Source organism: Perca fluviatilis, chromosome 17 (assembly GCF_010015445.1).
Source record: "Perca fluviatilis chromosome 17, GENO_Pfluv_1.0, whole genome shotgun sequence".
NCBI lineage: Eukaryota > Metazoa > Chordata > Actinopteri > Perciformes > Percidae > Perca > Perca fluviatilis.
This window is the reverse complement of record NC_053128.1, coordinates 18,904,866-18,932,041: the sequence shown is the minus strand read 5'-3', so window position 1 is coordinate 18,932,041 and position 27,176 is coordinate 18,904,866. Positions and strand designations below refer to the sequence as shown.

The window sequence follows — 27,176 nt, the reverse complement described above, 5'->3', positions numbered from 1 at the left end:
CAAGGTCGTCTTCCAGGCAGCGCTGCATGGAAGGCACTAGGATTAGGCAATGGTTAGGGTTGGGGTTAGGGTTAAGGTTAGGTGCCTTGAAGTAGACGGTCACAGCGCTGCCTGGAAGTCGACGTTGGGGGCTTAAAACACCATTGAGCGCATTGTGACATGCTTTTTTGAACTAGCAGTAAGATTGGAACAAAATGGCAATATGACAATATAGTGTCAATGACATACTATTTTTATATACAGGATATATCATGATTTTGACCACAAGATGAGAAAATGTTTACAAAATACTCCAGGGTCTTTCAGTCAACCACCAGTTTTTTCCTCTAATCATCCAATGTCTGAAATGAATTCTACTTGGACAGAGTCCATATGTTCTGCAAGCATGCAGTAAAAAGTCAACTTTTATAGCTATATACTGATCATTGTAGCATGTCTGTATCTTTAGTAGATCCATTGCCAAATACAGTTAAAATTCTTTTCATTCCATAAATAAATGCTTATAGTGTGGGTGGGTCTGTGGGAAATTACAATAAAATCTACCTCAAACTGACTCACTCTCGAATTCTTATTCACGGATCCTTCAATGCTCTTTGACACTTTCTCAATAAGGCGTTAACAGCTGCTTTTAACAGCACACCTGAACACCGCTCCCTGCATTGCTGCATCGTTTTACTCTACAAGAGAGTGGGAGGTATTTGGGAAACCATTCAGTACTCTCGCACACATCATCCTCACCATCATCATCATCATCTTATTTGTATCTCAGACAAAGGAGGAACACTTGTTCAACACCCACCTGCAGCAAAACAGTCAGTGCAGTACTTATTCAACATTACTTGACTGGAAATAGTACGCATTTGTTAAAGAATGCATGTTGTGAGTTTTTTTCTTCTTTTTTTGTGTGCATACATGCATATGAGTGTACCTGTTAGTGTGTTTTGTCCACCTTTAAGATGCAGTTAGGTGTGTAAAGTTTCCCCATATCACTAGCCAGTTCCATTCTACCAGGCTACTGGCCAAATAGCCAATTATAGCACTGGTATTGGCAAGCTACTCCCGTGTATAAAAAAAATATTGTACATAGCAACGTGTTACAATCGAGCGTTCATTTCTGCAATCCTCTTAGACGCCTGTTTTACCTCCAGTCCTATCAGCCAATCAAAATGAAACGATTTCCAGCATGCTCAAACAAACCTTGGCTGGCTACTTATTCTAAAGTAGCTGACTTCTCCCTCTAGTGCAGTTTAGTTTGATTAGGATAGATGGAGGCAGTGTGTTAGTCAGCAGACGCTAAATGTCCACACAGGCATACAAACAACAAGATAATGCATAGGCTTCTGGGACTGGCATTTAAACTGAAAAACAGAATGGCAGAATTGCTCACTCTTGACCCAGATAACAACTCCACTAGGTACCATTAAATCTGCCACAAATCTGCCACAAAATCTGCTTGTATTAACTTCTATACTTAGATGTGGTGAGGCATGCAGCCAGCTTGACTGTGTGCATGTAGGTATGGCAGAGTGTCAGTCCAGTCACCAGACAGCACGTCTCAAATGGATGAATACAGGATTACGAACAAATCCCTTGCTTTAGACCTTGTTTTTAAGTGTGTTCAATCCTTAAGTGTTAAAAGAATTTCCCTCATGAAGCCAGGTGATTTCGGAACTTTCCAGCTTGCCTGTCAGACAGCTAAATACATAAACCTGCTAAATCTGTTTCTATCCATCACATTTTAACATTAAACTACTACTAGGCAGAAATAAGAAAACCGAATAAAGTTTCGAAAGGCAGCACTTTCTTTAAGATGCCTCCGTTTTGGATGCGTGTGTGTGTGTGTGTGTGTGTGTGTGTGTGTGTGTGTGTGTGTGTGTGTGTGTGTGTGTGTGTGTGTGTGTGTGTCCTGAGCTGATCCAGTGGCTGACATCACCAGGGGTCTATTTCACAAAAGCAGAATTTATAAATCCAGGATTTCTGATAAAGCGTGGCTTGACCTAGTCTAATCAGTGCATCCTGACTTTGTGCGTTTCACCCATAGACTGTATATAGTCTATGGTTTCACCACAGCCAAGCCAGGCTGAGGAGGTAGGACTAGGTCGAGCCAGGATGAAGTAATTTGGATTGATGCGCGTTCATGGCTTTCCTTAACAAACCGTGAGGTCGATCACAGATTTACTGATGCTAAAAAGGAGAATATGAGTGAGCAGCAGCTTCTTGTGGAAGTATGAAGTGAAACACATTATTTGTAAAAAAAAAAAAAAAAAAAAAAACCAGGGCGCTGTAATAAAACAGTGAGAGAAAGCATGGCAGATGATCATGGACCAACTAATGCATTAGTAGCCTAAAATTATACATTTAATGACCACTGCTCTGAATTGAAACCGTCATAATCATACCATTCAAGGAGTTAGGCTACTAACTCATTTGCACAAATTAACAGTTGTTCTCTTTGCCTTAAAGCAACACTAAAGCACTTTTCCCGCTTCAGTCCCCCTACAGGTTGAAAGCGGAATTGTCCATTACCACTGACGTAATGTCTCTTTTGAACTACAGATCCGCTACCCAATCTGGCAAACAGCGGTAATGGACAATTCCTCTTCCAACCTGTAGGGGGACCGAAGCGGGAAAAGTGCTTTAGTGTTGCTTTAAAAGTGAGCAGAAGATAATGTTACTCAGGGAATTTACTATGAAGATCAATTACAACTACTAATCTATCGTGCTAGAATATGATGTGTAAATATCTCTGTCTCTACCTCTGTCTCTCCCTCTCTCTCATGGGCTAAAATATAAATTTCCTAAGTAACATTAACTTTGACTGCTCGCTTTTAAGGCACAAGTGTACAACTGTTTGTTTGTGCTAATGACATGTGACTCCTTGAATGGTTTCAGTTAAGAGCAGTCGTTCGTAAATGTACTTTTTCTTCCCGAGTTTCCTTCTTTACATAGTATATACTTTGCTTTTCTATGTCCATATATACACAAGGATCCTCGTTATGAAATCTAGAAACTATAAAGATAATTAGGTGATAAATTCAATGCACACTGTAAACATGACTGTAAAATTAGGGAGGATTGTACAATTAGGATAGGTTTTCATAATTGTACGATCCTCCCAAATTATAGTCCCAGTTTACTGGACAGAACACAAATTATGTGCTAAGAATGCCAAATACAATGCACATGTTAGAGTAATATACATGATCCTTTATTGTTAAAGAATACAAAAAGAAATAAATCAACAAAAATAATAAAGGTGTATTGGTCTTTGACCAGTCTGCCATTATTAGAACCACTAACACATGTGTATTGCACTTTATATATTGCACTTCATCACAGGCTTCATTTAAAACACATTTGCAACTGTATCAGCCGTTTTTAATTATCTCAACAACTGCCATAATATATTCATCAAACTTCTAAACAACAAAATGAACCACAATTTCCTTACAGCAATACAACAGCAACATGTCACATGAATAATTATTAAAAAATAATGGTCACAATGCTAAAATAATAACAGTGCTTAACTGAACAGCAATATGTACCTGTTGTATTTTAATGCAGGCTAATAAGAAAAAGGTAAAACCACTGCTGAGTGAACAGAAAAGGCACCAGGATGAATAAATCCTGGCTGTTAGCCTGGTTGGGACCAGGCTAGCTGCACAGAATACATCTCAATGGTAACTTCGGTACCTCTGCTTTTGTGAAAGCAAGTCAAGGCTAAAATGAGCTAAAATGAGCCAAGATAACTGGAATATCCCTGCTAATCTGCTATCTAGGTTTTGTGAAATAGCCCTCAGGTGTGTCCATGCGGGGAGTGGAAAAATAAAACAGAGGAAAGCTGAGACACACTGCTTATTTGACATCCCAGTGGAAGAGGTTGACTTTGCAGGCTCCTGTGACTTTGAACAACTAAAATAGATGATTCACAGAATGACTGACACTTAAGGAGAGCATGCTCTGCGCTGCCTGGAAATAGATCTTTAAGACAAATCCACAATAAGCTATATGGTCTATTTTTATATTTTACATAATATTGGTAGTGTCAGAGGGAAGTGATCCTGTGCAAAGAATTCCTGCCTCACTGCCTTGGTGGTTTTTAAATGGTCCACATAAACATGGGCATTGTCCTTGGCTTCTTAAATCTGTTCTGAATCACTCTGTTCTGCAGAGATAGTCACTTTTAAAACATGCTGGCCAGACAGCTTTGAATGTGGCTCTAGTCACTGCATTACCTTCCAGAGGAAATTGTTAGCCCCCTCTTCTGAAAACAAGGGGGAATAAAAATGTGAGCAGGCCCACACACACTGCATACTCCCTAATAAAATACACATACTTAAAACACATAAAATCATAGACAAAACAGTATTGCTTAATTGACAACACATGCTTCTTAAACATAAACCATCTCACCAGATTGCCATGATACCAAATTATCCTCTTTACTCAGCTAATTCCACAGCTTTTCAACTTTGAAAACAACACTATCTACAAGAGGGAACACACATCTGCCTCATCTGTCAACACATCTTAACTGAGCCAATAACAAACACTGAGCTCACAGCTGAGGTGGCAGATAGGTCAGTCGACTGTGTATGTATGCATCATTCTGAGCAGAGGGAATAAGTGTCTATTCACAGCATGGATCTTCTATCCAGGTCTACGCCCCCCCCCCCACCCACAACCCCCTGGGAAACCGAAGGCACAGCGGGCAACCTGAAACCCCAAACCCCATGATGTCATCCTCAGAGAGCACGGGCTACCGGCAGTCGGTGAGAAAGTGTACAAAACCAAAAGTCAACATCACACAATTACTGGGGTTAATTGTATTTACAGTTGAGCAGCTGTGGTGGATTACAGGGCTCGCCGATAAAATATGGTGCAGAGGCAAAGAGTCCTCGCTGGGGAGGTTTGTGAGAGGAAAGTTGAATTGACAAGGATTCTACATTTGACTAACCCCCACCCCCGCAATCTTACATGAATTTTATTTTTTGCGCACCCACTAAGTCACTTCGTAATTCCCTGGGGGTACACATACCCCAGTTTGGAAACCAATGCTCTAGTGTTTTGTTGGAATGAAAACATTGTTGGCTTTGCATTATTGCGTATCATAAGGGACCGTTCGGTATTTATGGAATGGACCACCGGAGGAAAATAGGGGAGGGTCATGTCTTTTTATTCTTTGTTGAGGGGAGGGTCACCCAAAATGTTATAGTCTAGGAGGAGGAAGGGGGGTCACACAACTTTTGTATTCATGAAACAGAAAAATTTCAAAATGGCTTGTTTGGTGCATATTTAGACTGTTACAGTCTATGTAAAATATACAATGACTGAGGAAGCCTAGTGACGAGTCCATAGCAACCAGTTTGTGTGTTGAATTTGTTAGCCAGAGTGCTTTGGTGAATGGTCTCAATGTTTTATTGTTTTATTTCATGTGAATACTAGTTTACTAGATGAGTTACTTAGTATCTGAAGTAATGCAGTAATGCAAGTGTGCATTTAGTTATTTACTTATTGTGTTTCCACAACTATGTTAGTGAGTAAATCTACTGAAATGGCCACCACATCATAACAGAGGAGTGTGATGCGTAAGATGAGAATGCAGAGGTTAAATCATGTATGTCATGGCTGTAAAAAATAAGTGGCATCTGCAATTCTTAACCAAGTGCTAACCAGTACAGAAGGCATCCATAAGTTGATGGGGAGGGTCATGCCTCTTTTCGCAATCATTTTGGAGGGTCATAGACTTGCTTGAGTATATATATATATATATATATATATATATATATATATATATATATATATATCTCTTTGGTATGTGCACGGCCAATACAAAGCTTTGTGGAAACTTATGATATATTGCAGAAAAGTTTACATGTATTAGATGCTTTTTAAAACAAATCAGATGATCACATTGACATGTATAATGTATAGGTCTGTATTCAGAAAAAGAAAGAAAAAACTCAATGCTTCTTCTTTCAATAAATTTACAGAATTGGCCCATTTGTATTCCTCTTTCAGTCAGTTATTACATTATGTAACTGAGCTATATTTAGTATAATTGAGAATTTTATTAAGATGAAAAAGTCAATGGAAAATACAGGTAAAAGCATGCGAAGACGTAGTGATAAGGAAACAATGTGATCTGATGGGAAGAGTTGGAAGCCAGACTACCTCTACAGACACATTTTGTGTGTCTGTAGAGAGAAAGAGAAAGAGAAAGAGGGAGAGAGAGAGAGAGAGAGAGAGAGAGAGAGAGAGAGAGAGAGAGAGAGAGAGAGAGAGAGAGAGAGAGAGAGAGAGAGAGAGAGGTCAGACATGTCACCACATGCTATCCATGATGGATGGCCATTTCCTCCCACTCTACAGGTTCTTATAGAGGACTTCTGTTCCTTTTCAGCTTTATCTTAGAGCTGGTGTGCAGGGCTGATACAAGGCCCATTTCCCTGTAAGTCCCACCCAACACAGAGGTATGAACCCTGGATCCTTAAAACATCTAAGACTCTATATTCCTATCCGGTCCATGGGTATTACTCCACAGGTATCATTTGAACTAAAAGTCTAAAGGTGAAATAGTGAACTATAGAGTAGCCATAGCAGTCCTGACAGGAAAACCTAAAATGAACTTTGAAATATAACCATGTGAGACCGCTTTCTCTCTTAACATATGTTTATCATTAATGCCAGGATGCGGCGAGAGAAACATTTTGGATACCGACTACTTTCTAAAATGTTTTAGGCTGACCTAGAACTGAGTTATGTGTCACAAAATGTCAGGACGATCTTCTACAGTACGTTGATCATCTTTTAGCGCATGCCGATCAGTAGTCTTTTACTCTTATGATCTGTTGAGCTTATCTGAAGGCACTGTGCAAAAGAATGTCATTAATTATAGATTACTATGGTTCCCGTTAGTTTACGAGAGTCATCTGTGCTTCTTGGCCTTCAAGATGAAGTCATAATAAATTAATTAGTTAATTTGTGTTTTACAGCAGGAAACTTGCATTTGATTGACAACTGACCATTGGAGGCAATTTTACAGTTACCCCCTCACTTCCCAGTAACTACAGACCAGTGTCCAATCTGCTGTTTTTAGGCAAAATTTAGAGAAGCTTGTTTTTAAATCAGTTAAATGATTTCATGAGCTCAAACAACATCTTTGAACAATACCAGTCTGGCTTTCGGGCCAAACACAGCACAGAGACGGCACTGGTCAAAAGTATTCACATTCATTACCCAAGTAGAAGTATAGATACTAGGGTTTGAAAAGACTCCTGTATAAGTTGAAGTATCAACTCAAGCTTTTTACTCAAGTAAAAGTATAAAAGTACTGGTTTCAAAACTACTTAAAGTATAAAAGTAAAAGTAATGTAAGGGGAAAAAAATGCCATTAAAAAGGACAAAAGCTTAGCCCGCCCCACCTCCACAAAAAAAACATTTTTCTAAAGACAATGATGACTATAATGTTATATTAAAATCATACCTGCAAACTCAGAAGGGCTGAAAAAGGTGACACATTTCTTCTCTCTATTTCTATTAAAAAAAAGGAACACCTTGTTCAATTGTATTTGTTTTGTATGTTCAAAAATATAAAATAATTAAAAGTTGATCTAAATTTAAAAAAAAGGAGCACAAGGCGACATTAAAGAACGGCTTGTGTATTTATTACTCAATCCATCGCACCTGCACAGACCCGGTGCTAATATGGCACCGGTGCCTTAACGACCGTTATCTACCGGACCGAATAGCAACGCTAATTTCGGTGCCTAATTTAGGTGCCACTCAAATGCCTGCGCTTCTCTCTGATGCTCCGAAAACGGACGTTAGAGGGAACTGAAACATCGCTCCGAGGGAAAAAAGAAAAAAATTTTTTACAAAAAAGACAGACTGTAGCTGCCGTTGTCTGAAAAACACACTCAGCCTGAAATAAGTTATTGTTATTACATTTTTAATGTGTAGGATTCCTCAGTGTAAAACAGCATTCGGCAGCTCAGCTTTCTCAAGTGTGGCTATCAGACAGTGGAATAAGTTGCCAACAGAGCCGATAACGTGCAAATTTTAACATTTTTTCATATCAGGCCAAAAAATGGCTTCTGTTAAAACAAACATGCTCACATAATGTATAGTAATTGATGTGTATGTGGGAGTGTATTTGTAAATGAATGCTGAGGAATGAATGAAGGGTGTGATCATTTTAATGTTGGTTTTGGGATAAATGTGTTAAATTCATTTGTTGACATCAGCCTGCCCAGGGACTACAGGTAGAAACTAGCACATGTGCTACAACCTGGTATAATGCATCTCTCCTGTCTAAGGTTAATGTATATTGTACGTTGTCCCTGTTTAAATAAATAAAGAAATGAAATGAAATAAATCATTTAATTTTTGACCCTGTGGCCTTAATACACAAGCCATTCTTTAATGTCGCCTTGTGCTCCTTTTTTAAAATTTAGATCAACTTTTAATTATTTTATATTTTTGAATACAGAACAGACAATACAATTGAACAAGGTGCTCCTTTTTTAAATATATATTTTAGAGATAGAGAGAAGAAATGCGTCACCTTTTTCAGCCCTTCTGAGTTTGCAGGTATGATTTTAATATAACATTATAGTCATCATTGTCTTTAGAAAAATATTTTTTTGTGGAGGTCGGGTGGGCTAAGCTTTTGTCCTTAATGGCATTTTTTTCCCCTTACATTACTTTTACTTTTATACTTTAAGTAGTTTTGAAACCAGTACTTTTACTTGAGTAAAAAGCTTGAGTTGATACTTCAACTTCTAAGAAGTCTTTTCAAACCCTAGTATCTATACTTCTACTTGAGTAATGAATGTGAATACTTTTGACACCTCTGCCAATAGGGTGTCGGAATGGCATACGTTTATACTTCTCATCCAACCACAATCAAATTCACTCTCTCCGGATGGCGCGACTTATGTGGATAGGTTGTTTTTTTTGTGCGTGTGTGTGTGTGTGTGTGTGTGTGTGTGTGTGTGTGTGTGTGTGTGTGTGTGTGTGTGTGTGTGTGTGTGTGTGTGTGTGTGTGTGTGTGTGTGTGTGTGTATTTTTTAACGATGACAAGCCGGGATGAAGACAAGCCAAACTGAAATAGGAGTAACGAGGCTATTTTTAAAATGTAAGGAGTAGAAAGTACAGATAATTGCGTGAAAATATAGTAGAAGTAGAAGTAAAAAGTCTGCTGTAAAATAATTACTCCAGTAAAGTATAGATACCCAAAAATAACATGGATTGTGGTGTTCCTCAAGGTTAAAGTTTAGGTCCAACTCTTTTTAATATCTACATCAGTGAACTTCAACTGGCGGCCCGCGGGCCACATCCGGCCCGCCAAAGCTTTTAGTCTGGCCCGCAGAATAACCATGAATTCACAAAATGTAAAGAGAAAAAAATGCGTTCTGTTATTTATCATTTCAAGCATTTAGAGCAAAAACCCAGCCCCCTGTATTTGCATCTCTATTCACATGCCGGGATTCTGTACAGCGATGCCCGAGCTCCACACACACGGCTGAGCCGAGATGTGTGTGCAAGACACACACACAGCTGAGCCGGGATGTGTGTGCGTTAAAACACGCAGCACCTGACTGGGAACGATACAGAGAGTTACCAACACCGCTCGGGCAGATGAACTCACGCTCTCTCTTTTCTGTAAATAGGCTACAATTTAAACCTTTGTGAGTAAAAAGTCACTACTTATCAATGCACTCACCTGTGTAGACTGGCATAAACATGTAGAAAGCGATATTTCAATCTGCTCTGTCTGGTCAGTCCACTCTCTGCGCTGTTTTATACAAACACAGCTCTACTCTGCAAATAGCGAATTTTTACAAACAAGCTAAAACTAAAGCTGTAGGCTTAGTTTGCCGGGAATCTAGAAATTTGGACAAATTCTTGTGAACCTCACTGCTGGCTGAACAAACCAAACTCCGCTGGAGAGGTAAATCTATGGAGGTATTATAAGTGGCTACTTAATATGCACGTGAATGACGCGATCGTTATGTTCAAGTTCTTCATTCTTGATGATGATGATTCTGGTTGTATTATTTTGGAACAGCATCTTTCATTGCAAATGAGGCATACATGACGAGTGCATAGCCTGCTTATCAGTCATTCATCATTAAAGCTGGGCTTTTGGCTTTTCCAAGTCAACTTTTCCCTTCAGCCTTTTGACAGTGACATGTTTACCTGACAACAGCCATTTCTTTCTGCAAGCATTTTCCACCAATCAGGACGCTGCATACTACAATAATTTTTCCATAATCACAGACTTTAACCACCACTCCTCAGTGAACTGCCTCCTAGTCTGAGATCATTTTCTAGTTAAAGAGCCAGTTATCATTATGGAGTTTCCATGTTTTTTAGGAGTTTGCTCACACTAATACATGTAAAAAAAATAGCATTAATTCAGTAAGAAAGTGAGCATTTTGAACAAGAATAGACGTATTAGGTATAAATTCATTTTATTTCAAAGTCCGGCCCCCAGAGTGTCTGCTTAGAAAAATTCTGGCCCTTGAAAGAATTTAGCTGATGACCCCTGATCTACATGTTGTCACTTGGACACGTAATCAGGAGGCACGGCATACATTTCCATAGTTATGCTGATGATACACAGCTGTACATGGCCGTGTTTCCTGCCAATTGATACCCTTTTAAAATTGTATTTTAGATATCAAATGATGGATGGCAGAAAACCTTCTCCTGCTCAACCAGGAGAAAACCAAGGTCTTAATTATTGGCCCTGAAGTTCAGAGAGAGAAATTGGGTGCAAAATTGCAAATAATAGCACTGAAACACAGGCAACAAGTTAAAAACATAGGGACTATCTTGAATTATGAGCTTAGCTTTGAGCCACGAAATAAAAACAGCCTTTTATCATTTAAAGAACATTGCCACAGTGCATCCATTTTTCAAAACTCAGCTCCACAGGTGCTGATGAGGACCAGAAAGAGAGCACAAATTACCCCTATTTTAAAGTCTCTGCACTGGCTACCCGTGCGCTTCAGAATTGATTTGAAGGTCCTTTTTAATCGGTTTATAAAGCTTTTAGCGGCCTTAGTCCTAGTTATTTATCAGATTTGCTTTTATCTAATGAACCAGTGGTCTTTTATTAGTTCCAAAAGTTGAAATGACAACTCATGGTGAGGCATCTTTTTACTACTATGCTTCAAGTCTATGGAACAGCCTGCCTGAAGACCTGAGGGTTGCAGAGAGTGTCGATGTATGAAGCACTTTGTGCTACATTGACATGTAAGAAAAGTGATAAATAAATAAAGTCTGATTGATTGATTGATTGATTGTCATGTTTTCCTTTTCACACAGCGCATTAACCCTGCACCCCCACTGGACAGCCCTGTGATCAAAGCCTGCCAAATTCCTTGGTGATGATTCCCCTTTTGGGTCCAGTGTCAGGATCAGAGACTGGACATGGGAGGCCACATACTCAGTCAAACAAGCCACATAACATTAATTAGCCATGCCAGATCTATTGCAAAGGCACACATGCATCCTTGTGCATGCAAACATGGACCAAGATGAGGAACTGAGACAGCTGTCCTGTCACCCTGTGTCTAATACAGACAGACAGTGGGTGAAGAAACGATTGGACGCAGTGAGACATCCAGTCAACTCACGGGGGGTTGAGAACATCAGGATGATGATGAACTCCATTTGTACTGGGTCCATAGTATTAACTTGTGTCTGTGGACAAGAGAATTACGGCCTGCTTGGGTTTCTGCAGTAACATATGAACTGAAACAATAGATCCAGATCAGCTCAAGAACTGAATCTTCAAAGTCTTCCCAAACGTCTAATTTATGATTTTAAAGACAGACTGTGGTTGCATTTCCATGCACACCAATACATTAAATTATAACATGATTAGGAAATACTTACAGTTTTTGAATAACACACATATTACATTTCTTGCTGAGGAGTAGTTGAGAGGATCAACATCACTTTTCATGTCTGTACTCTAAAATCTAAATATGAAGCTAGAGCCAGGAGACAATTAGCTTAGTTTAGCTTAGCTTAGCGTAAAGACTGGACGCAGAGGGAAACAGCTAGCCTGGTTCTGTCCAGGTAACCACCGGAGTCCAGAAATCACTTGCAGTGCAGTTTAATCATAATGTTTGCATAGAGAAAACTATGAGGGTATACGAACCCCACAATATGATTGTGACAGAAATATCTGGGTTGGGTGAAGTTATTGTGGAGGGTGACCTTAGCCATAGTTGCTCTGTAGCATGGAAACAGTCAAAATCAATCAAACGGTCATACAAGCAACCCTTGTAAATAAACTTATATTAATGAAGAGTCAAATGAGGCTGAAAATATACAGTTTGTCACAAAAGAGAGGCAGAAAACAGAAAAATACCAATAAAACATACTTCATAACCCGCTTACAGGTCTTGACCACCATGTTGAGAGCCACTAGACTAAAAAAACATTATTGTATCTTAACAATTCATTATTCTTTCCTTTCACCAGATCCATACACTTGGTAGATTTCACATGTAGTACACTTGACACACACACACACACACACACACACACACACACACACACACACACACACACACAAGACATGTTTACACAGACAAAGTAAGATCTCAGAGCAGAAACCCTGGGGGCATTGTCTTAGTCAGAGGATGCCCCAACCTCCAAGTCTTTCTATCCCTGGATCACTCCTTGTCCTTCTGAACCCTGGTGAAGGTTCAATTTAGGGACTAAACTCCAGTTTGGCCTCTCAGGACTGTCTTGTCTCTCTCTGCTCTGTTTTGCTTGGTTTAGAGCAATTTACTGCTTGCAGTTATACTGTTACCAGTAACCTGTCAAGCCACCATGAGAATATTCCCACAACACACACACACACACACACACACACACACACACACACACACACACACACACACACACACACACACACACACACACACACACACACACACACACACACACACACACACACACACACACACACACACACACACACACACACACACACACACACACACACACAGATGGTTTTCAGGATCCGCAGCTTACGCCAACACCAAAACCTAATAAGACAACACTGAGGAGGACCTATGTGAACGCTGCCAACGGGCCATATTGACAAGTGACGACTATTAGCTTTGCTCAGTTGTTGACATTGGTTTGATGTGATGCCTCGTCATCAGTCAGTCTTAAACGTCTTGGGGAAATCCCAACCAAACCTGACTCAAGAAGCTGTAGTCGGGTCTGGGAACACAGCCGCCACTCATAGAAAGCAGCCAAAAAAACTCTGCCTCCTCTCTGTCCGAGCCTGTCAACGAAACTGAGGGCCTCCTGTCTGTGATTGATGACCAGGGGTTCTGCATATATCTGAAGCTGCCGACACGTGTTGGCTCTGTTGGTTGGGAGTCGTCTCTGTTCTATTTAGCTTACATTATTCTTATTATTTCTCTGACCACCCCAGCTGTTGAGTGCATTTATGTGTGTGCATGTGCACATGTGCGCACGCAGGGAGGCTTTTTTTTTTTTCCATGCCCTTAGTTGTCCAGGTATGTGTAATGAAATCTTGAGTTCTGTTTTGAAAACCCTCAGAGTTCCAGTCATTTTCACGGTTTTTCTCTCAGCTCCCTACTTCTCACACGTGTACTCCCATAGAACAGTCCACCCAAGGTTTCTTACTTAATTTGTAGCACTTTCAAAAAGTAAAATAAACAGGTTTAAAAAGGTGGGGAACACCCACCACCTTGACCACTTTGTGTCCAGAAGCAGAACACTGTGTGTGTGTCTCTGTATGTGTGTAAAAATCAAGCCTTTTCAGCTCAAACTTGAATCAGGAAACCAATAAAGCCACAACATGTTGGCACTCGAGACAAACGTCGCTTATCTTCCAAATGCTTGCCAGAGAGAGTTGTGTGCTCAAAACCGGTGCAATCGTTAATTAAATTTGATCTTTACAAGAAGTACAAGAGAACTACTGTTGTCTTATTCAAAGCCGCATTACACAGGTGGAGAAAAGGAGGAGCAGCTGTTCACTAACACAAATGCGAGCACGATCACACACACACACACACACACACACACACACACACACACACACACACACACACACACACACACACACACACACTAAAAGAGAGACACGCTGTTTAAAAAAACACGCTGTTTAAAAAAAACTAACTACTATTGTTGTAATTCACATGAACATATTTCTCAAACAAGTATCACTTGCAGGCTAGTCACTCAATTTAACAGCCACTTTTTTAGCCTTTTTTTCTCAAATTGAAATGACTGACAGTGAATACTCATCACCCTCTATGCTATTTCAGCATATGATGATGTGATTGATGTGTGTTGACAAGAAGAGGAAGGAGCTGAAGCAGCACTAAGTGAGACAGACAGAGATGAGCTAAACCAGGTATGAATGCTCCAGCCTTTGTCCCTTATGCAAGTATTATACTTGTCCACTACTGATTAAATATCAACACTGATTAAATGGACAGATGTCAACATGTCCATCTATCTGGAATCTAATTCACTACAACTATGGGCTTTAAACAACAACCATATGACTAAATACACTGGAAATATTTAATAATAACCTGAAATATACATTGTGATTATTGTGTTATACTGTGTGCTACTTCAACGCTTCTGGGCAGGAGCTGATAATCAAGTTGGTTGACAATTTTGAAGGAATTGAATATATGCAGCTGACCCCCAGTTTCTTTTTTAAAGAATTGTAGGCCTTTATTTTTTGACAGGACAGCTTTATACATAAAAAGGGGAGAGAGGAATGACATTCAGCAAAGGGCCGCAGGTCGGAAACAAACCTGCGGCCCCTTACCCCCAATGTCCAATACAAATTATACACATTTGTTCAAGACCATTTAACAGCATTTTCATTGACTGGTCTCACTCTCATGTGCGCACACACTCGTATACACAGTCGTTCAAACAGCACGGATAAAGCAAATGTTCCATGTTATACAATTCCAATGCTCTGTGGACAGATGTGGTTGACTGTTTTAGGCTGCGGGAACGAAACCGACTAAGCCTTCCTCAAACATACATGTAGCAAAAAGGCCAAAGCAAATATGAGATTCAACAAGAGGATTCTATAGACCAAGAGCCTGAACCCTGAAACTGTCTTCTGATCCTTAAATCCTAATCGGTATATTCTGGCATGCCAACATGCACTTGTATGAGGCTATTCATGTGTGACTGCAGCTCAACGTGTCCACCTACGTAGAGGTAATTAACAGCTGTGTCTGCTCTTGAACACCTGCAATAACAATCCAGGCTGTAGCAGGTTAGCTAGCTGCTACTCTCTCTCTTTTTCTTTTTATTGTAATCCGATCCAGCCTCTCCTCTGGGTAAAGCTCTCAGAGCCACCGAAGAGGCCAGACTTGGATAGACAGGGAGAGAGACCGGCCTCCTTTCAGACTGTACAGAAACCGTAACTAAAGATGAAGGAAGAATGAGTGATCGGTGTGTGGCTAACTTGTTTTTCCTCCTGAAAGTTGATTTGAAAAGCAGAAAAATGCTCCACATGTCTGAATCAAGTCTTTGTTTGAACTGTAACACACTGATTTGTAGATTTGCAAATCAACATGACAGTATAAATGAGAATGTTTTCATGAGTCAAATATGAAATAATACAGTGCTACAGTACAGACCAAGCCTTGAAAAGCAGTACATCAAGCAGCTGAAAGTGTTGTTTTCCCATACGGTCAATTGAGGCCATTAAGGAAGTCTGTATCTGTATCAGGCACACTGCTACCAAGGTGGGCCATATAAGGCTGAATGCCAGTTACTGTAGCAGTATTTATAGCTAGAAAAAAGAGTTTAACCATCTTTGATATTTTCAAAGTAACACAAGACACCTATTAGAGCTCCAAAGAGGACAAAGTATCTCAGGCCAAACTGCAGGAGAACTGGTCAAAAATAAACATAAAAAATGTCACTGGGGAAAGTCTGGAAAATCATTACAACTCGTGCCAAAACCCTAAACTGATCCAACAAAGAACAACAGTTGTCATAAGTTGAAAGTACCCACCAGGGATGTGGCAGACATACTGTACATAAAGCAAATATGGGTTGACAAGTACTACAAATTGACATGCAAGCTACAGAAATATGACTCACCTTTTGTTTGCAATAGTAATTTAGTTAATCCAACATTAAAGTCCTTTTCATGAAGCATTGACATGAATTTGTCACCTGTCACCTGTTTTGGCTGGTGCCCTAATCCTGCGAGCAATGCCAAAACCCGACAGGGATTGGAATGTGATGTAGTATTGTGTGTGTTTGAGTGTGTGTGTGTGTGTGTGTGTGTGTGTGTGTGTGTGTGTGTGTGTGTGTGTGTGTGTGTGTGTGTGTGTGTGTGTGTGTGTGTGTGTGTGTGTGTGTGTGTGTGTGTGTGTGTAACAGTGTGTATTATGTTTCTAAGATAAAGCTGAAATACATTCAAATGAACATATGATTTCTCAAAAACACTGAAGACAGCTGAGGTAACACTGTTTTTAATACTCCACACATTCCATCCTGTCCTGCTGTTCCAGGATGTGCCGGAGTCTTTGATTAAGGGATTAGCGTCGCATTGATAAGTGATGGCACCCAGAGGGCGGACTCACCTGATGTGATCTATGCAAACACGACTTGTTCTGAATCGTCACTGCAGCATCCTCCTCATCCGCCTTTAACCTCCGGTTGAAAATGCAAAGCTCGGATGTCAGCACATCTCCCTGCATACGGCCTCACATGTACGACTCTAAATGCCCTCTGCCCTCTCCCGAAACTATGGGGGAAAAGAAATGCACATATGAAACCTATTTCGCAATCTGTCATCAGAAACACAGGGCTGAGCAACAGGAAAAACAAGAACGAGACAGAAATTGACTTCATCTGTTTCTCCATCTCGGTTTCTCAGTTTGAGTGGCACTCGCTGTCACTTGCCATTTAGCAGACAAGCATGAGGTTCAATTGGAGAATCAGATACGGTGCCGAATAGGGTCTACAGTATGGTAGAGCAGACGTGCAAGAATTCAGAACAAAGCTTTTTCAGATCAATCTGTTGAAAGATCAAACTGTCGAGGGAGATCACGTTGATATGTTTTGAGTGTGGTGCATAGAAACCTCTTCTTTATGGAGATGTGAGAAATTATGAACTTTAAGCAAGTGTCACAAAACATACTCTGGTAACCTTGAGCCAATATTGTATCAGCGAGAGAACACACTGAGTCACAGCTGGGTATGGTGCTGAACTAACAGAGCGATGAGTGTTGAATCACCGACTTTCCCTTTCAGCTGAAACAGGTGATTTGTACTGGGATTCTCGGCAGTCTCATTGACCCGTCTTTTCTTAAAGCGCCCATATTATGCTCATTTTCAGGTTCATAACTGTATTTTAAGGTTGTACCAGAATAGGTTTACATGGTTTAATTTAAAAAAAAAAAAACATATTTTTGTTGTACTGCACAGCTCTCTCTCACTGCTGCAGATTCTCTTTTCACCTGGTTTCTGTTTTAGCTACAGAGTGAGACCTCTTTTCATCTTTTTCTTCTGTACCATCTTTGATTGCACTCGCACATGCTCAGTAGTTCAGATGTAGATCAGGTCAGCTAGCTAACTCTAGAGACAGTAAAAGAAAGCCTGTTTCTCCAACAGGTCAGTTACAAGGCAGGATTAGCTGGGAGACTTCTAAATGAGGGCACACATGTATGTAGTTCTTTTGTAGATTATGGTGAACTTGTGTGTGTTGTAGCAGTGCTTTGCTATTGAGAACGATGTAGCATGCTAGCGTTAGCATTAGCGTTAGCATGCTAATGCTAACGGTTAGCATGCTAACAAGCTAACGGTTGTGGTTAGCCAGCTCATTTCGGACTGTGACGTCACAGTCCGAGGCCGATTTTGAACAGCTCACTAGGAGACTGAAGGCAGGACACATTCAGAAACTGTATCTCACTCAAAACAGCATGGATGGATTTTTTTCAAAGTTTGTATGTGTGTGGAAGCACCAGAGACACAAAAGAACAGAAAAAGTGATTTTTTCATAATATGGGCACTTTAATAAACCAGAAAGTTAGGGCATAATGATGGGCTGACATAATGCCTGCTACCTGCTTGTCAGTTATGCGTTTATCTGAGAATGAGAGACTGTGTACACCGTTATATTTGCTATGTGAACTTCCATTCCTTCAAATACAGTAATAATATTTTCATAATATTATTTTGTTTTCTGTCTCTATCTTCGTTTTTCCCATGTATGCGCACACAGACACTGACTCACACACAGATGTCTTTTATTTGCCAGGATCCTGCCGCAGATGGTGATCCAGTGTGAACTTTAACACACGGATTCTTGACATTCTTTAAGGGTGTGAGTTACTCTCCAACTCAAACCTCGGCCCTCTTTGCTTTCCTGCCAGCAGGTCACTGTCACAAAAGGAGTCAGAGCAAGCCTCTACTGACATATAAACAGGCTGCTATTGTCCTCTCTTAGGTACAGTAACTCTATTTTTCACAGCCCTGCATGGGTTCGGCTCCTGTCTATACACCCAACGTCCCTACGTTGGAGCTGTGTCAGCATATTCCGCTGTTTATGATAGGTCCTGTAGTGGCAAGTTCATTGCTTAATGTAACAGGAATGCTAATTAAACGATGCAATCCCCTGGATTCCCTGCAGCACGCAGCCTGTTTACTGTTGAAATCCAGGGGCAAAAACATACAGGGTATCTGTGAGCTCAGAGTCAGAAATGAACAATGATTTATTTGTGCTGCAATGCACTTAATGCATATACTCAAAATGTCCTAATATTTCTATTTGATTAGGGATGCAACGATTAAATATTTTCTTGGTACAATGATTGTCTGAAAAATAATCACGGTTTCAAGATTATCACGATTATTATGCATTGCTAATGTATTGCTGCCTTTTGAAACAGAAATAACACAGTAACAGTTTTGAAAATGATTATATGATCAATCATCAACCTTTTTATTTAAATTCATCTGAAAAGATTAGAGACTAGAGGTGAATCAGTCACACCACAAACAAAGGCCAAGTTGGCAACAACAGCGCTGTCATTCTTAAGAAGAAGTTGGCCCTTTTTGAGCTAGAAAGGGCCCTGCTAGCTGGTGTGTCTAAAAGTTGGAGGAGTTGCTAAACAACATGCATCTGTCACAGGGAGATGCGCGGCATGTTGCCAAGGAATAAATGCGATGGAAAGATCTCTTTGCAGCGTTATGTCCCACAGGGGATGAAGAGGAGTAAGTAAGTAACGTTAAGTGGTAACATCAGTGACATGTTTGAGCTCTTGCAGAGTTTTGACTCAAACGAACGTAACGCTATCGTCAGCTCGCTCACTGTAAATGCAAACGTTGGCTTCTGACTCGTTAACATTAACTGTTAACTGTAACGTTACCGTTAACATTAAAGTGGTCATATTATGCTTTTTGGCATTTCCCCTTTCCTTTATAGTGTTATATACAGTATCTTTTTGTGCACATTATAGGTTTACAAAGTGAAAAAGCCCAAAGTCCACCCCAAAGGGACTTACCATCTCCAACAGAAAACACTGGTTACAAACTGCTCCAAACAGCTCTATTGTAGTCCAGCCTTTACTTCTGTGACGAACGTGCGTCACTTTGTAACACACATTATAATGCTTGCCTAGCTGCTAGCATGGCACTCCCTCATACTCTGCAACTGACTAGCTAGCAGTACTTACTGCGTATGTGCGACTCCAACAAAGATGGAACAGAAGTGAGATGTCTCACTCTGTAGCTAAAACAGAGAGCTCAACACACAGGGTGAAAAGAGGAGCTGCAGCAATGTGCAGTACAACAAATATATGGTGTTTTCTGAAAATTAAAAACCACATAAACCTATTCTGGTACAACCTCTAAATACAATTATTAACCTGAAAATGAGCATAATATGAGAACTTTAAACAGGCTGATGTTAGCTAGCTAACTGGTAACGTTAACAAGCTAACAAACACTTAACAACGTTAACAAACAATTAAGTCGCTAGCAAGCTTACCAACTTGGGTTGACTTCCCTGTTGCAGCTGCAGCTGTCCTGTGGTCAGGGGCTGGCTCTGCTCTGTGTTTTCCTGGTGTTTGCTAACTTTATGTAACGTTAATTAATTAATTAATTAATTAATGTTAATTGCAGCAGTAAGTTATCCCACCACGGAGAGCCACTGTCACTCTGACAGTCAATACTTGCGGTGACCGGACCGGCATCTAATGTGCCGTGTGTGCGCAAACGCAACGTTTACGTTGTCAAGGAGGTTTAATAAGAACTGTACACACTGCTACACATAACTTAACACTCGTGGAGGGGAGCCTTTACGATTAATTAACCGTGACATTTTAAAGCGCGGTTAATAGTGAAATCAGTTAACCGCTGCATCCCTATATTTGACAACAGAAAAATGTCCAAATATGTCACACAAATGAGTAAAAAAATTGCTATATTATTACTTTTGTAAGAATAAAGTCCTTTGTTGGACACCGTTAGATAAAAAAATTTCATTTTTGATATACGTGACCAGGCATTCACAAGCCCTGCACCGCTATGGTAAATTACGCAGGTGAAATCAAAGCTTCTGAGAGTTTCTAAAATGTACTACATTCTATCAGATGTTGATCTCATTCATATCCGGCACTCCGGTCAGTAGACGGAGTCTGTGTCTGGCCTGCTACTTCAGTGGAGAAAACAGGATTTTATTATAGTCAGAAGGGTTTATTTTACATAGCCATCCACATGCTCAGCAGAAAGTCAATTAGCTTGCCACTTTGGAGGCAAATTGCTGCCAAGACGGCATTATAATCAGAAAACACACTAACAAACACACACAGGATCAGCCCTGCCAAATACTACCTCTACTGCAGGAGAATCAACACTCAGTCTATCTCGATCAATACAGCTTTTAGCTTTGGATTTCACTTTCTTCACAATATCATTGGGATCGAACATCAAGTGAAAGCACTCTAAATTACATTTGAGAGTTTATATTGAACATTTATCAATATGTCTCAGTTTTACAATAAAGACATTGCAGAAAAAGCATGTGCTATGTCATTCAATTTATAGGAATTGTTGTAGAGTTGGAAAACAACTGACTCACCATCCACACATAGGTCATCAGAAAGCATCCTGTCACTGTACCCAGCTACCGCTCCAGCACTCGTCTTTCTCTGGAAGAAAAAAAAAAGTAGAGTTATTAGAAGGAGCTCATATGTCTGCCATCTCTAACTGAAAGTACTGAGACTAAATTTCAAGCTCAGGTCATTTCCCCATTTTGACTTTCACCCAATCATGCAAAGTACCCCTTATCCTCTACTGTTCATCGGTCTTCAATCATCCCCCACTCATCCTGTACCTCTTTCTCCTTTTTTTTGCCTCTCTCTCTCTAATAACAGGATGTCAGCTTTCTCTCACATGGTTGCTGACCTTCCAGGCAAAGAGCAGAGCAGCTTGCAGCTTGAAGTAATTCCTGTTGCCTGTATTTGACTCTCTTCAGTGATTATAGATGAAACAGTGAGCCGGGCATCTGTACTCAGCTCTAGTCGCTGATTTAATTGTCAAAGAGCCAGTGGAGCCTACAGGTAAGAAGAAGATTATTCCTAAGTGGAACAAGATCAGCTGCATTATGCATGTACTTCCTAGCTGATGGGAGCTAGAGGAGGTAACACTCTCTCAGTGATCAGTTTATCTCTAAGTTGAAAATTCAAACTTGGGTAAAGAACTTTGGCCACAAAGTGATTACCCAGACTACTTTTTCTCAAGAGGACAAGGCTGTCTGGAACAAATGCAAGCACAGGCCTGAATCACAGGCAGCATTGGTGTTGACAGTGTTGTTGTTACAAAGAAAATAAGGCTGTGTGACTGCATCTTTCCCTTGGCATGTATAGATGTGAGATACAGGACAGAGTGTTAGTGTGTGGGAAGAACAGCCAACCACTGGCAGAAATCAGTGAATGAATGACAGATGGAAAAGCCATACCTGTGGAAATCGTTGATATGAGATGGTCCTCTGTGTCTGTGTCTGTGTGTGTGTGTGTGTGTGTGTGTGTGTGTGTGTGTGTGTGTGTGTGTGTGTGTGTGTGTGTGTGTGTGTGTGTGTGGAAGAAATTTGCTGGCAGCTGGTAAAGATATTGAACAAAGTCTGCCTGGGACTGAATCTCTGACAGTTTGTCTTTCTTGATATACTGTAGCTCCAGCATTTGATCCGTCTGACAGTCACTGTGCTCATATTACATGACAGACTGCTTAAAGCTGGAGTGTGAGGTGATAAACTCAAAACTTCAGTTTTACTTTTCTTCTGCTTTCAGACAGAAATCTGCAAACCTTAGCGCTCCTCGATGTCTAACATCTTTCAAACTTTTTGGAAAACACCCTTCCCCCATACTTGGTCATTACCTGTCCAGTCCTACAATACTGCTCCCATTGAGCTTGTTAATATGCACCAAATATCTCTGCTCTGATTGGCTGGACTCATTTCCTGTAATTATAAGGGAGGAAACAGGGGTGAAGGGTTGCAGATTACTAAATTTAGCCCTATGGACAAATCCAGACTCAGGCAAGTATCCACCTAAGATCATGAGTGTTTGTTCAAGTGTTTATGTGCATCAGAGAGTGAATGACGGGTGTGTGTGTGTGTGTGTGTGTGTGTGTGTGTGTGTGTGTGTGTGTGTGTGTGTGTGTGTGTGTGTGTGTGTGTGTGTGTGTGTGTGTGTGTGTGTGTGTGTGTGTGTGTGTGTGTATCTTTTTTGTTTGTAGGTGCTTGAGGATGCAGGTGTGCTCACATGGGTCAGCAGTTTCTAAGAGGAACTGATGTCCTCCTGCAAGAGATGTAATGTCATACTTGTGATGGATTAAAAATACATAGTTTGTTCTGATTTCTGGTTTAAGGGCAGGATATGCAATATACTTAAACATCCTGTAATCCAATAAATAATCTAGTCATTCATAGGACTATCTTTTCCTTCCTTTCATGACTTTCTGCAGCCATATTTCCATCAAGCCTACATATTTTGGAAATGTGTCATGACTCATTATCCTTCATTTTCTCATTTGTGGTGGTTTCAATCAACCTCGCATAGAAGTCCATTAAGAAGCCCACAAGTGCACACACAGAAAGTGCTGTTCAGTTTAAGATTTAATTTCTGGAATACTATTAGCCAACATAATACTACATACAGTACAGAGCTCTGTGAGGACCCCATTTCACAGGCCTGACTTCATGCTGCATGTTGGTACAATTCACACACATCAGCCATCAGTGCCAGAAAGTCCAACAAGCTGAAACACTTGAGTCTGTGGTAGACCACAAAGCCTTGCCATGCACCCTCACTTCACATGCCATCCCCATCTTGTAAGCCTAATGACAGGCGTTACTCCTGCCAGGGGCAGAGCCAGGGCAAGGACTGGGTGGAGGTTTGATCGCTCTCTGTGTTTAATATTACCCCGAAACAGTCACTCAGCTGTGCTTCAATGAGCTGCTCTGTCCTGTAGAGAGTCAGAGGGTGGTTGGTGCATTCAAAGACAACACCATAGACCTGAATAAGGTGCAGCAGGTTGTGCACAGCGCTCTAAGATGCTGTTGTGAACATCAGGAGCTCAGTGATGTCACAGACTTCAGCTCTGGTTCACTGACGCTCGGTGATCAACTGCAGAGCACAGAGAGGTTTAGTGCCATGCATTCAACAGTCAAATATAGCCATTGACACCATGCCACTATACACTGACTGGCGATGGAGTCTTTAGCTCGCTGCCAGACATTAACACACACAGTGGGGTTTTCCTGCACTCTGTGTTGAAACTCCCTCTATACTGGTGAGCACAATCTGTATCCCTAATTGACAAATGAGCACAAGAATCATAAAGCTCAAGGTTTAAAGCTCCATCTTGACTTTGGAAGCAGAAGTTGAGAAAACAATCTCACTAAAACATCCATTTAGTAGCTTTCAATCACATCAATTGATCTTTAATAGCAGATGGAGTGTAGGCCCTGTTTGGTTTGTAATGACAATTCATAGGAGTGTGAATATTCACTGGTTTCACGATTCAATTTGATTACGATTATCCTGTCAACGACTCAAATAGATATCACGATGTGTCAACTCCTCAATATTATTATATAGTGCTACACATGGTTTTCATCGAAAAAGCAGTCAGATAGAGATATATATATATAAAAACTCCCCTTTTTTATTGTGTCTAGTCTTTAAAAAGACCCTTCCTGAATGTAACGGAGTCCGAACACAGCGGACAACATTCAAAAAGCAGAAACAAAAAAAGCGCAAAATCAACAACTAACATCAGTAGGCAATAATCGATTAATATCTGTCAGTGCATCGATGCAGAATCGGCTACGTCCGCATCGCGATGCAATGATTAATTTCAACACCACTAACATTTCAACTTTTAAATTAACATGGAAAATGGAAATCTGAACATCAACATCTCCAGGGCAACAGGACAAACTGTTACTGGTGATAAAAATGATGTGATATGATCGAAAGTTCCAGAACAGCTACTAAATGGACCTTGAGGTGGGTGGGACTATTTTATCCATATTATAAATGTTCAAGTCATAGATGTTGAAGTCATAACCAGATGTTTTAAAACTCATACATATTTTTATTTTAACTGGACAGACCTTCTTTACTTTAACTATTTTCAGCTCAATAAGTCAATGACGCCTATCAACTCAACTGCATCTCATCTTAACGAAGTTCAGAAGCGATATTGTCCCTCAGGTCAGACGATAAGATGTACTGAGAGGCGATCATTATGGCTCCAAACTGATAAGCATCATCATCATCATCATCATCATCATCATCATCATCATAATAGACTCCACCAATAACAGTGTCGGAGGTCCCGCTGATCGCCCCCAGCTGCTGCCAGCATCAAACTCAGCGCAGACAGCAACATAAGCACTTCGGTTTAATTCTAATGAACAGCAGCACAGAAAACAAATTACGGAGCCCTCTGGTTTTAAACAGTTTGATAATCCCAACCGTAAATCTAACTGCTGCAGCTCAAACCAGATTAGCCTACTGAGGTTGTCTTTTTCTTTGAAGGTAAAGTATGCTTACCGTCTCCTTTTCGGTTCAACAGCAGCTCGACAGGATCCCAATTTGTCTTGTTTTGAACTCTACCGTGCTCTGTTTTGTTTGCATGTGTGTCCCTCTGTCTTGCGGCAGACTTTTCCAAGTGTACCACGCGTTTGGGGCTGGTTAAATCTCGCGTCGTCCTGCGTACAGCTCCCACCTCCGACGTCTTGGAGAAGTGCACGTCAATACGCTCAGCTCACTTCCTCCAATAACACTCGCAATGACTCAATTCACTCAACATATGTGTTTCCTGCTGTCTGTCATTCCTAAACAATGTGACTGTTATAACCAAAACTGAATTATCATATAAGAAAGAATGCACCACGTGTGTGTGTGTGTGTGTGTGTGTGTGTGTGTGTGTGTGTGTGTGTGTGTGTGTGTGTGTGTGTGTGTGTGTGTGTGTGTGTGTGTGTGTGTGTGTGTGTAATGGGTGTACTTTTCCCTCTCACTGCAGGTAAAGCTCATGCTGGTGCCTGTCTGCCTGCCTCTTAAACGTCTCTGCATAATTAACTGTCATAACTACAGATTTATAATAAACACACATACCAAGAAATAATGCATCAGTTCTTTGCTGCAGTGCTTTCCATGCACTTACACACTTTAAAAGTGCATGTGCACAACACATAAACAAGGCATTTGCAGGAAGAAGAGTTGATTTTAAATGTTTAAGTCCAGTGTCAGACACAAAGAATAGGTTAAGATAGTTTAAAAAAAGCTATACATATTGGTAGTCATACAGTACTTTGATTGTTGTTTTCAATGCTATGCACTTTTATTTGAAATTAAAGTAGGGAGAGAGCTGCTTATTTGGGCACAGCGTCCAATGAAAACTACAATGCACACGTTTTTGATAAAAAGGAAAACTAAGATATATTGTTTTGTGTTAATTGAACAACTTCTATCAAACATCACAAAAACATTATCAGTGAGATATCAACATGACAAAGGTGATAGTTGGTGGGTAGAACACGGTATAAACACTGCCACAGCGGATTATTTAGATCCTCAATGTTTAAGAAAAACAATTAACAAGAATATAATTTTTATGCATTTTAATGCCAGCAACTAGTAGAATGAAGTACAGTTTCATGTGGGTATTCACTGAAAGCATGCTTTTACCCCTTAAACTATAGGCATAACAAAATATACATAAACAACACTACTTGATCTATTATGGAGTCATCTTTGTAATGACCAGACGTTATCCTTACATATCATTTTTATGCATTAACAATGAAACTTGACCTGTACAAGACACTGTTGTATGGTTACACACCACATTACTTTAAAACAATAAAAAATAACAATATAATATTAAAATGTCCCATTTTTATTCTGAAGGCCAGGAGTCTTTTTGTTGCTAGAACACATGTTGACTGAGTAATTCTTGCTCACAAATAAATAATTTTTCCTCTTAATGTTAAATAATTATAATTTCTAAACCTTTCACTTGCTTTATTAATAGCATACCTTTCCACATCAATAACGTTTTATAATATGTGACCCCGAGGGGCTCAGTAGGTCATTGCAGTAAACTATTCTATTCTGTGTGAAACAAACTATGCCCATCAAGAGCTCATCACACCTTCAGCACAAATGAAAAGCTCAGCACAAACACTTGCACATATATTAAACTGGCAGGGGGCTAACAGTGTGTTGAAATGTACTCCTGCATATCCATCTATAAAACTGACATGACATAACAATATAAGAGCAAAAATAAAGCTTATAGTGGATCATCTTACCCAATGTTAGTTATGAAAATAGTTATGAAAATGAAATATAAATTGATGTAAACTGACACCGTTGCCCTATCCCAATCATATTCATGGGGGGGAGGGCGGGGGAGGTCAGATGTTAACAGTGTGGGCATGTTTCTTGCACAAAGGCTTGTCTTTTTTGGAGAAGAACGCCTGACCTTCCAGACTAGTAGAGCAGACCTGCAAAAAGAGCAGTGTTGTTATTCACACAATATTATCAACATTTTCTTATTTTTGACCCTTGTTGTTGCTGTGAGTAAAACAGTCTCTTGGA

The 27,176-nt window shown here is 40.2% G+C and overlaps 2 protein-coding genes across 9 annotated transcripts in view; both read right to left on the bottom strand.

Annotated features, from left to right (window-relative positions):
- The window catches only part of bmpr1bb (bone morphogenetic protein receptor, type IBb), a 59,584-nt gene extending 34,284 nt beyond the window's left edge, over positions 1 to 25,300 (bottom strand). Inside the window, exons 1-3 of one of the 2 annotated variants that reach the window (XM_039779258.1) lie at positions 25,125 to 25,300; positions 21,146 to 21,215; positions 16,644 to 16,807 (exon numbers count right to left, since the gene is read on the bottom strand). The gene's annotated coding sequence lies outside the window, so the exon portion shown is untranslated. The remainder of the gene's footprint in view (positions 1 to 16,643; positions 16,808 to 21,145; positions 21,216 to 25,124) is intronic. The other variant, XM_039779259.1, reaches the window with a different exon arrangement.
- An 879-nt stretch (positions 25,301 to 26,179) lies between these two features.
- pdlim5b (PDZ and LIM domain 5b) overlaps positions 26,180 to 27,176 on the bottom strand; it is a 37,510-nt gene continuing 36,513 nt past the window's right edge. For all 7 annotated transcript variants that reach the window (XM_039780058.1, XM_039780059.1, XM_039780060.1 and 4 more), the window contains one exon: positions 26,180 to 27,082. In XM_039780058.1, coding sequence (XP_039635992.1) covers positions 26,993 to 27,082 — 90 coding nt within the window. In that variant the 3' untranslated portion in view covers positions 26,180 to 26,992. The remainder of the gene's footprint in view (positions 27,083 to 27,176) is intronic.